Raw genomic sequence first — 12,066 nt, 5'->3', positions numbered from 1 at the left:
GAACGGGCAATTGTCTTAACGGGCGGGTTAACAGGTACCCTTTAGCAGCCATGTTTAAATTTTTGCGCAATTTTCACATGAATCAAGATTTTAATTCATCTGTTCTCGGGTTGCATTTTGATATCACATTGTGATTCGCAAATCGACTGGTGTCTGATAGTCGCAGCAGTAGATCTACTTGGTCCGCCCAGTTAAAATTGGCGCTTATCTTCTCACTTGGTTATTTGGTGTTCTGCCTGTGCCACACGGCATGGAACCACCGATTCACCATGCGAACATAACCATTGACCATTGCATCCGACGACATGGCAGCACAAACCATCACTGAAGTTGCGATCGTTTCGTTTGAGTCTTTTTGACGGAGCTGCCGCCGACGAACACTTCCGTCAGCGCAAGAAAACACTGCAACCTCCGCTCGAGTCCGTAAAATAGGTCAGGATGTTCGCATTTCAGAGCGATGGAGAACACAGTTTCTGTCTACTTCCAGCTGTCTGATGGCAAGGATTGTTTACCCCGGGGAGGTATAGAAAAGCTGAAAAAGCGCTTCGCGAGCTTGAATTTCAGTGCTTGCACATTACAGCGCCTAGTGAAGGGCTATCACCAGCAAATCGCTGACGAAGAAACTGCAGCTCATGTCGATATCTCCAATAAGTGAGACCAATCCGGCGGACACACTTTGAAGCTCACAGAGGACAGGGCAAAGGAGCTAATCAAAGAAAACACGAAGTCCTGAGAGAAACACTCGTGCAAAGGGCTTTCAGGAAACTAGCCGAAAAGCCTGGTGCACGGCGTTGTAGGTGCAGTACGCACAGGTGCTACATCAAGCGGAAGCTATCACTGCGCTGCACATGCATGTAGATCTTCAAGCACCATGCACCAGCGGCTCGCGTGGGTATGGGTGCTGATCAGCAAGTACGACAAGCGCAAGAGGCCATTTGAAAAAAGGACACTGATATGGCGTTGCCTTTTTGTCTCAAACAAAGACCATGAAGACGCATTGTTGCGACGAACGGGGATAACACTTACAGTCAACATGCGGGCAGTCTCACTCAGCTTCTGATGGGAAGTTGACAAGCACGCACTGCCTTTGAGCGTGATTCGAGACGAGGAGAAGTGGAACAAGCTATGAAACGACCCGTGCAGCAGCTGTCCGGATCGTACGTTTTGAGCTCTTCCTCCAGCGACGATAGTGGCGAGGAGGATGTGTAACTTGCTTAAATTTTCGACTGAGTTGCTTACTGACATGTAAATAATCATGTATATAGTGCTTTGTGATCGTGGCTTGCTTCAAATATTCGTATTTCTTTCCTGAGACAAGTGTGAAGATAAGCGCCAATTTTAACTGGGCGGACCAAGTACTAGGTGCGAAAATGCAACAACAATGCAGACATCCAGCTTGGAGTTGTAAATAATTGACTCCCGCCTGGAATACACGATCCCAGCAGTGTTGCTCCGTACTGACTGCTTCATCAAAATCCAAAAGGGTACCCTTTTACTAACAGTACCCGAGATTAACGGTCGGGTACCCGGTACACCCCTTTGACCCCTAATCCGCACCCAGATTTTTACAGACATCTACCCTGTTTATCACCATTAATTTGACCATAGTAGTATAAGCCGCAACGACTTTTTGGGATGAAATACATGTGTTAAAAGTGCGGCCTATACTCCGGAAAATACGGTATGTGTGTCTGAATTACAGGCAGTTCGTTGTTACGGCTATATACAGTAGCACCAATGCACTGGATTGTGGAGCCGATAATAGCAAGAGTGCATGAACAAGAGTATGCAACTGTGATTATGGGTCAGTGCGCGGCGCGCTGCCTTCATTACGTAACTTGCCTCCATCACGCTCTGAAAGCATGCACTCAAACCCACAATTTCTCGTACGAGCCCATTCGTTTTTGCTCGATTCGTTCCAGTACCTACGTGATCTCTAGATTTTGGCGCTTGAACTCCAGTTCCGTACAAAAGTTCATTTCAAACCGGAGGGAAAATTTTGTGTTTGATTTTCCGCAGTGCGCGAACTGCAGCTGAATGATGTAATGAAGGCAGCGCCCCGCGCATCTGGCCCATAGAAAAGAGATCACAGTTGCATACTCTTGTTTATGGACTCTTGATATTAGTAATACTTTGACCAGAAGGCAACAGGTTGGCACAGAGAGGCGACACAGACAGTCACAAGCCTTACTTGTTCAAGATTTCATGATACACTTCCAGGTCCGATGGCTCTTTGTACAGTCCCTGTGCACAGACACAAATGTATAATTATACAGACAAAAACGCACACACAAAAACAGGGTTCAACTAGGCTTGCACAAAAAAAACAAAAAAAAGTTCATTGTTACTACCTAAAAAAACACCAGTCCTTGAGTCACTCTTTTGGATCCAAACATTTTTTGAACATAGAACAATGATTATGCCAATGAGCTTCAAGGACGGTATGCATTACTGGGCATTGATCACATGGTGTTTTCCACAGGTTTCTGTGTCTTCTGATAGCATATAATATGATTGGGCACTCATGCCTGCATCCAAGATAACACTTTGTTAATGCCCGCATGATAATCTCTGAGACGTCCTCGAGGCTACAGGTAATGTTGAATATGTCACTGGTGGTACTCTCCATCACCACTGCTGCTAATACCACAGCAGCAACAACAAACGAGCCTGCCCCAAGTACCATCAACCATCACTTCGGCATTGACCTGGCATGCACATCCAAAATGTTCCGGTGGTATTCCCACAAAGTAACATACATGTATCTGGAGAAAACAACAGGTCACCTGCTCCAGCTCTGGCAGGCAAAACAGCACCCACCTTATGTAGCAGATCAAAATAGGAAAACAAAATCAACTTACCCCAGGACCCGCAGACTCAATATTCAAACAAAATGCTCCAAGAGTTGAATGCGCTTCTTGTGCCTTGCGCTGTGCAAGGAGAGAAAAATAACGATAGGACAGCCAGGTGACCATCACAGCAAGGTGACCATAAGAAGGAAGGGTCATATCATTATGTAGTTATGGTAACCAAACCTACCTTATTTTCAGCGTAGATGCGATCAATGAAATTCCCTTGGAGGTCCGAGCTAGTACAAGTGTCTTGCTGTGAGTTCTCTCGACTTTCTGCACCTTTCTGATGGATAAACACAAGTACAACACGCGCGCGCGCGCACACACACGCACAGGTACGTGCACATGCACCGCCATTTTTAAATAGCCAAAACCTACTGCACCAATAAGCCTTATGCACCTTGTACAGATGCATGAAATCCAGTAGAATCTCGTAGACCCGGTTGGGTGTTGAACGTGCAGGACCTTATTGTGTTTACTGCTATTCCCACTAAGAAATGGGCCCTGAAGGCATTTCATACGAAAACCTTTTTCGACAGAGATCTAGCTACTCATTAGCTCTATCCGAAAAGATGAAGCTGGAAAAGCGATTGTTTGCCATTGATCATGAGACTAAATTGGTCAAATGCGCATGTATAGCACACAATGAACACCCAACCATGCATGTACACATCTATGGTCCTAGTACAGAACTTCGTACATCTGTCCAGCGTGCATAAGGTCTATAGATAAAGTAAGACAAGGAACCCTAGCGCAACACAGTTTCTGCATCTGAGTCAGGCAATCGTTGACACACTGACACACTGTAGCTGTGCAATACAGCTACAGCGAAGATTATGGGTTCACAATGCAACATGCATGCAGCACAGTTCTCGGGCAAGTCCAGTCCAGCACTGTAAAAACGACAGTACTGCACAGGACCAGGACCAGATTTGTAGCCTCAGTGAAAATGATGGAGTAAATCCAGTCAGCAAATTTCAACCAATTGCTGTTGAGTACGCAAACTAATTAACTTGTCACTGTCCAATCAAAGAAATGTTTCACTTAGAAGTGAAACATTTCTTTGATTGGACAGTGACAATTTTCACCCAGGTTATACGGTAAAATTGTATGATATTGTATGTACGACAGGCAGGATTGTTTATTTTCTCTGTAGCCAACTGCTGACATAAGGGCACTGTCTTATAAGCATGCCATCCTTTACATTGAGAAAGCCATCACAAAGTTTCAGCCAGCCCCCCCCCCCTCCCCTACCTTGAGTTCTTTGAGTTTGCTCATCTTTCGCTCAAATTTGAGTATTTCTCCATCCAGCTGGACTAGAGCAGACATAAGGTAATCTCGGCTGTGAATGGGATGCTGCGGTGATGGTGTGTTGACCTTACGAGACACGGCCGCTCCTGTTGCTGCGGCCGTGCCCATGACACTAGCTGGCCGTACCCGTGCAGCACCACCATCGCCGCTGGCATGATGATGCTCAACAATACTATCATTATCAGAGTCGTCTTCACCACCTGATAACACAGTACCAAGAATCACAGATGCAGAACACAAATCTTACTACAGGTCGTCCCCCGTTAATACGAGTCCGGTTAGTACATAAACCCCGTTAGTACATCAGAAATCTCAAGTCCCGGACGAAACGTGGTCACTTCCATACAAATTTTGTCGGTTAGTACATAATTCGTTAGTACATAAACCCCGTTAGTACATAACATTTCTCCGGACCCGCACGCCACCTACCTCAATAATACATAATTAATTTTGTTGGTCTTTCGGCCTTCCAGTGGAGGCACATTGTGTTCTGGTTTCTACTTGTGGACGCAATTAGCTCAGAAATCAGAGCGCACATCACAAGCCGAGAAAGCTCTGTTTTTTTCCGAGTGACTATACAGGCGCGGCTGGCATGCTATCATGTAAACTGTAGAATCTTCGCTGACTGTGACCGTTATAACATAATTTTTATGTTAATATATTGAGGGAATCAAGAATATCTCGCTCCCTAGTCATGGTAGCAAGAAACACTCAGAAAAGTTGAAAAAAGTGAAAAAATTCTGGTACACAAGCAAGTTATGTACACTTTCGTTTAGTACATAAACCCCGTTAATACATAACATCAAGTCCCAGAGATTATGTATTAACGAGGGACGACCTGTACACTACTCTTAAGTACAGCCTACTGGTGTCACTGGATGAAGAATGAATAAGGATAGAGGGGCAACATTGAAAAACAACAAACACTACTAACTTCATAGACGATAACACAATACTCTCTAGTGTGCAATGTATTTTGTAACTTATACAAGTACTAGTATAAATACAGCAATGTCACGACCTCGGGAATAAAAGTGCTAAAGTACTATGTGTGAGCATTGTCCTAGCATAGTGCTGAGTTCCCCATACTATGCTGTACCTACACAAGGACATTGTGGCAAACACTTCAGTAAATCATGTACCCAGATACAGAACACACGGAGGACCATATTTCGGAAAGTACAAGTAGGCGGATGTGGAATTGGTGAAAAATGGTCACCAGCTGGTCCCGGCTATGTGGTACCTAATCAAGGCTAGGTGGTGCCTGGGGAGAGCTGGGTGGTGCCTGGGGAGGGCTGGGTAGTGCCTGGGGAGGGCTGGGTGGTGCCAGGGGAGGGCTGGGTGGTGCCTGGGGAGGGCTGGGTGGTGCCTGGGGAGGGCTGGGTGGTGCCTGGGGAGAGCTGGGTGGTGCCTGGGGAGGGCTGGGTGGTGCCTGGGGAGGGCTGGGTGGTGCCTGGGGAGGGCTGGGTGGTGCCTGGGGAGGGCTGGGTGGTGCCTGGGAAGGGCTGGGTGGTGCCTGGGGAGGGCTGGGTGGTGCCTGGGGAGGGCTGGGTGGTGCCTGGGGAGGGCTGGGTGGTGCCTGGGGAGGGCTGGGTGGTGCCTGGGGAGAGCTGGGTGGTGCCTGGGGAGAGCTGGGTGGTGCCTGGGGAGAGCTGGGTGGTGCCTGGGGAGGGCTGGGTGGTGCCTGGGGAGGGCTGGGTGGTGCCTGGGGAGGGCTGGGTGGTGCCTGGGGAGGGCTGGGTGGTGCCTGGGAAGGGCTAGGTGGTGCCTGGGGAGGGCTGGGTGGTGCCTGGGGAGGGCTGGGTGGTGGCAAAACTCATCTACCACGTTGCACACAAGGCTAAGCAATGAAAGAATGGGATTGCCCTAGGAACTTACCTGATGCCGGGGATACAGCCTCTACAGTAGGTAGTGGTACCGAATCCTGTGAATCAAACACACATACACACACACACACACACGCGCGCGCGCACACACACACACACACACACACACGCACACACACACATAGAATGAGTGCAAGGTCACATGTGATATCATATTCCATCTTGCTTGCTTACCACTCAATCACGGCAAACAAGGTCCCAGAGAAAAGAGATGGCTACAGGCAAGCATGGGTGTTGATAGTGGCATTTGTACAAAAAGATTTAGGATGCACCACATACTTGGCCTAAGACCCCAGGTTAGATGTGCAGCTGGCAGGGGTACACTATATACCCACACACACACACACAGTCAGAACCGCCCTTGTGTGTAGCAGGTGGCGGTGAGTGACAAGACGATGAAGACACATTGATTTGATACTTGGATAACCATACAGGCTGCTCGGATACAATCACGGCATATGAAAGCATGATAGGTGCAAAGCCTCTGTACATGCCGCAATGGTTCGCATACTCAACAAATACGGTCATGTAGTACAATTACGTCCAAACGTTCCTCAATGTTTTCCAACTTCACTTTTAGGCACCACTATAGAAATGGCAGTTTGTCAACTGACAGCAGTTTGCGTATTTGCTCTTCACTAAGAAATCTATGCATGATCTGCTGTGTAGAGTCGATCGGTCCACTTGCTTACCGGAAGCTGATACACAATATTAGGGCATGAATGAGCATGCTTACAGCAAGAGTGGCAGGTTCATGGCCGTAATGACCACGGTGAGACTGTGGCAATGCCGCATGACTGTTATAGACAAGCTGCTGTTGATCAATAGGAGTAGGTAATAAGGAATAAGCACCTCCGGATGTGCTCACATCACCCACACGCATAGGTGCAGTAGCAGTAGTGGCAGTGGCAGCTTGGGCAACTCTCTCAGGCTAAACAATGAGCACGCAAAACACCATAATGACATTGCGTCGCTGGTCTTAGATACTTTCCAAGGTGCAGTGTACTTCAACTCTGGATACCCACATCCAGGGTGCACGTACATCAATACTTGAGGGAAAGTGACAGTGCATCCATTGACCAAAATAATACGTGTCTATACGAAGCAGGATAGACTGTGTACAATGTACAAGGCACACGTGTACTTACATTCCGATGAACAGCTGTAGTAGAAACAGCACAGCTGGAACTACCAACAGTGCGTGGTACGCTATGCGAAACTGTCTTCGTCGGTGGCGCACTGATACCACCAGTATCAGCAGACGACAGTAAATTGGTGGCGGAGAGCATAGCGGTATTTGCAGCACGGTAGTGATTCAACTGCGGCTTGCTTGGCGATTGCTGCTGTAGCTGTTGCTGCGGCTGTTGCACTGATTGTTGTAGTTGTGACTGCTGATGCTGGCCTGGCCACTGTACGACATTGGGTCCCGTGCTTGGTCTACCAACAGCAGCCAAAGGAACGCCATGTGTATCCTGAAGGACAACAGAAAGAATGGCATGGTCTTTTGTGGATGCATACAGTACCTGTTGTGGTAGTGTGGCGCGACAGGTGATGTGACAGTTTTAACACATTGCACCATACAGGGTGTCGTATGCTAGACTTGTAGCCTTTCAGCTAATACCTGTACGTTGTCACCTCACCTCTACTGCATTCATTATGCTGATTGGGGTCAATTGCTCCTCACAATAAACCTGTTCACTGGCTTGCAACATCTGTAAGTCACACACTTGCAATAAGTCATACCATTTTGTACCCAGGGCTGAGTGTGTGACTTGCCGAGAGGCTCAGAGCAGACTGCGCATGCACTGCTTTCGCACCTGGATAGAAACTAGAAAGTGCCAAAAATTGACGTAGGGTTGATGTGTCTTCGCAGTACTCACAAGCCGCTAAAACAGTTGACAATCGCAGATGATGTGCATTGTATCATGCAAAATATACATACATGTAATGCACAATACACAGAACCATCACACAGAATAGTGATGAATGTACACACTTACACTCACTCACACACACATGCACATCCACACACTCACGCACACACATTCACACACACATTCACACACACATTCACACACACACACACACACACACACACACACACACACACACACACACACACACACACACACACACACACACACACACATACACACACACACACACACACACACACACAAACACACACACACACTACTACTACTACTACTACTACTGTAGCTTGGTTGCCACAAGGGCCACACCACTCCGAAAGGAGCCAGAGTCATTGTCAGGAGCAGAAACGGAGATGACGACTCAGGTCACTCTGTCGACGGAACTGACGGTTGCAGCGAGAACAGCGAACACCATACGACGCTCTATCAGACTTGGTTGCTCGATGGCCACGGTCGCACTTGTGACGTCTGAAACCAGGCACTGACTTGAATTGCCGATTGCATGTCACACACAAGAGAGAAGCTGGGAAGTTGAGCGGAATAGGTGATGCCGGCGCGGACGCTTCCGATGGTTCCAGGGCCAAACAATGATGTACACGCAAGCCACCACGAGAGTGAAACCACCTCCTGCATGTACCACACTGCACAGCACCACGCTGCTCCTGGATGGGGAGACTTCGCTCTGCGCTACACTTGTGTCTTGCTTTGTCGCCTGGCCGACGAAACGAACGGTGGCAGATAAGACAGTCCACCCGTTGAGATTGGTCATGGGAAGGACCGCCGAGGCTCGGCCCAACGGCAGACACCCGCCAGGCAGACCGATCCTGAGCAATCCCATACCAAGCCAGATGTTCAATGCCGATGTGCCGAAGATCAGCCGAAATCACAGCCCTCCAGCGACGACGGGGACCACACGCAGGCCGAGGCGACGGTAGGAAGCCAAACAACAGCTGCTTGGGCACACGAACATCCGACAGTGGCGTGTCCAGGATTTGGCTGAGGGGGGGGGGGGGGGGTTGCGGCCGGGATCAAGGCGGGATGGGGTGGGGGTAGATGACATCATGATACTGTCCCAGGTCAGCCATTTTGAAAACCAATGTCAAGAAGCTCCTCCTGTAGCCCCCTTCTTCAACAGTTATTCACCCGAACGGCCCCAGAGACTGTTCCGGAGGATCAGCGCACCACACGGGGACAAGTGTCGAACTTGCTTCAAGTTCCCTTTCTTCGTCGGCCTGTGGGACGATCGACCATGATGTTTCGGGGAAGCATTCTCTGGAACGCTCTCCCCTCTGATTTTAGAGTGATACGTGTCCCTGGTCCCTTCCGAAAAGCTCTTTCTGCCATTGATATACTTACTTTGTGAATATCCTCGTTAAACTTTTATTATCTGCCATAAATTCCAACCTTCTCATCTATCAATCATTTGTGCATGCATGTCTATAAAATCAACCACGTGTTCCTGACTCCATGAAATTGTCTTTCTATTCTTTGACTCCATGAAATTATTGTCTTTCTATTTCTGACTCCATGAAATTGTCTTCATATAAATTTTTCCTTATGTGAGCGAATCAACTGCAATTATTTATGCGAGTCCAACAATTTCTCACCGCTCTCAAAGCATCCTTTACATAGGCAGCGGTACTTGTCACTGTGCGCTGTTCTTCATGTTCTGGCTGCTCGCTGACAACAGGTTCTTCCACGTCTGGCGGAGTGTGACTGTCAGTCCGCTCCGAAAGTTCAACTGGAATAACAGCAACTTCATCACTCCCACTGTTTCCTGTTGGAGCGGCAGCAGGAGTTGCGCCGCCACAGGAACGCTTTACAAAAATTCCAGGCTCTGCTGGCTAGAGCTTGGCCTTTTGGGATGTCGCTGAGACATCGAAGAAAAGTCTTCGAGTCAACCAAAACACGATTCGAACGAGGATGATCGCCTGAGCCCTCGGCATTCGAATCGTGTTTTGGTTGACTTGATCGAAGACTTTTCTTCGATGTTTGTACGTAACGTTGAAGACGCGTCAAGCGCGTCCCATGATCCCAGCAGGGATCACACTGTACAACAGTACACAGTCAGGTCACCGTGTTTCTGTAGCCGTGCATGCTCACTGTACGCACTCTGTAGACTGTACACTGTACTGTACTACTGTACTAGTCTGTCGTGTGTACAATCAACACCAGCTCGAGCACCGTAGGTCTACCGTGCAACCGCTTTTGGACGATCGTTTCAGGCCGCGCGCGCCCCGAGTACATGTCTTGTAGCTAGCCCCGCGCGCCCTGCCTTTTATTTTTCGAAACCTAGGTCGAAACTTTTGAGGGGGAGGGGGCGCGCCCCCCCCCCCCCCCCGCGCCCCCCCCCCCCCCCCTAAACCCGCCACTGTCCGACATGCGGGCCACATGGCCAAGCCATTCAAGCCTCCGCTTCCGAAGCCGGGAGGACAATAGCGATGGATCACCCCACATCTCTCGGAGCTGCTCATTGGTGATGCGTTCCTCCCACTGTTGTGTTCGCGAAACACACAAGATGCTACGGATGCACACACACACACACACACACACACACACACACACACACACACACACACACACACACACACACACACACACACACACACACACACACACACACACACACACACACACACACACACACACACACACACACACACACACACACACACACACACACACACACACACACACACACACACACACACACACACACACACACACACACACACACACACACACACACACACACACACACACACACACACACACACACACACACACACACACACACACACACACACACACACACACACACACACACACACACACACACACACACACACACACACACACACACACACACACACACACACACACACACACACACACACACACACACACACACACACACACACACACACACACACACACACACACACACACACACACACACACACACACACACACACACACACACACACACACACACACACACACACACACACACACACACACACACACACACACACACACACACACACACACACACACACACACACACACACACACACACACACACACACACACACACACACACACACACACACACACACACACACACACACACACACACACACACACACACACACACACACACACACACACACACACACACACACACACACACACACACACACGCACACAAGCAAGCATATAAAGTGACATACGTGTGCCATTTGCAAATTAGAAGCTGGTTGATGTTGCTGAAAAACACCGGTGACAGCAGCAGCAGCAGGTTGATGTGCAGGTGTACTTGTCAGGATACTTTGGCCACCAGTAGCAGCTACAATAGCTGCTACTTGCTTATTAGGCATGACTAAACCTGTCTGGATATTACCAATGGCCTGAACTATAGGGTTAGCACCCATCAAGCCACGTTCGCTGCGTATAGTAGGAAGAGCAGGTGAAGTAGCAACAGCTACTGTCTGCACGTGAGGCATGGCCACAACTGGTGCTAAGCCAGTATAGGGATGCGCAGCCATGGTAGCAGCAACTACCTGGTGTTGCAGATTTATGTGATGCTGGGACTGTGCCTGGTGATGCTGATGATGCTGCTGCTGCTGCTGTTGGAGCTGATGCTGATGAGTGAGTATTTTCGGGCTGACTCCATCTGGCTGTTCACCCAGCCTGCAAACAAACAGGCAAGTAACCGCACAAGCACACGTACCATGATACAGAGCACACTAGGACCTAAGAAGAAAGCGGAAGAGGCCACTAGGCCATCTCTGAAAAAAATCTGGGGCGTAGGGAAAGGGGTTATTGATAAACACCTGCAGGCATGATGTTTGTTTGAAAAGAAAAAAGAAACTTTCCCACACCCACATTACCACCACCAGCTTTACAATCGTGTTGGGAAACACAACCAGCTTAGGAAGTTTTGCTCGTGCCAGGCAACCACCATGCCTGATTATACCATGGTGGCAGACGTAGCGCCTAACGGCGTTTGTTTCATTTGATAAATGAAATCATGACCTCAAACAAGGACACTCACATGTATATAAAACAGGTTTACTGCAA

General features: G+C 48.7%; 1 protein-coding gene across 3 annotated transcripts in view; it reads right to left on the bottom strand.

Annotated features, from left to right (window-relative positions):
- LOC135822297 (pneumococcal serine-rich repeat protein-like) overlaps nt 1-12,066 on the bottom strand; it is a 34,692-nt gene that overhangs the window by 18,151 nt on the left and 4,475 nt on the right. Inside the window, exons 3-10 of one of the 3 annotated variants that reach the window (XM_065335031.1) lie at nt 11,217-11,676; nt 7,198-7,521; nt 6,786-6,980; nt 6,042-6,087; nt 4,107-4,363; nt 3,040-3,135; nt 2,862-2,930; nt 2,192-2,244 (exon numbers count right to left, since the gene is read on the bottom strand). In XM_065335031.1, coding sequence (XP_065191103.1) covers nt 2,192-2,244; nt 2,862-2,930; nt 3,040-3,135; nt 4,107-4,363; nt 6,042-6,087; nt 6,786-6,980; nt 7,198-7,521; nt 11,217-11,676 — 1,500 coding nt within the window. Of the gene's footprint in view, nt 1-2,191; nt 2,245-2,861; nt 2,931-3,039; nt 3,136-4,106; nt 4,364-6,041; nt 6,088-6,785; nt 6,981-7,197; nt 7,522-7,689; nt 7,720-11,216; nt 11,677-12,066 lie in introns of those variants that run through there. The other 2 variants (XM_065335033.1, XM_065335032.1) reach the window with 2 other exon arrangements.

The sequence above is a fragment of the Sycon ciliatum genome, chromosome 8 (genome assembly GCF_964019385.1).
Source record: "Sycon ciliatum chromosome 8, ocSycCili1.1, whole genome shotgun sequence".
In the NCBI taxonomy this organism is placed as follows: domain Eukaryota; kingdom Metazoa; phylum Porifera; class Calcarea; order Leucosolenida; family Sycettidae; genus Sycon; species Sycon ciliatum.
This window is presented reverse-complemented; position numbering and strand designations above follow the sequence as displayed.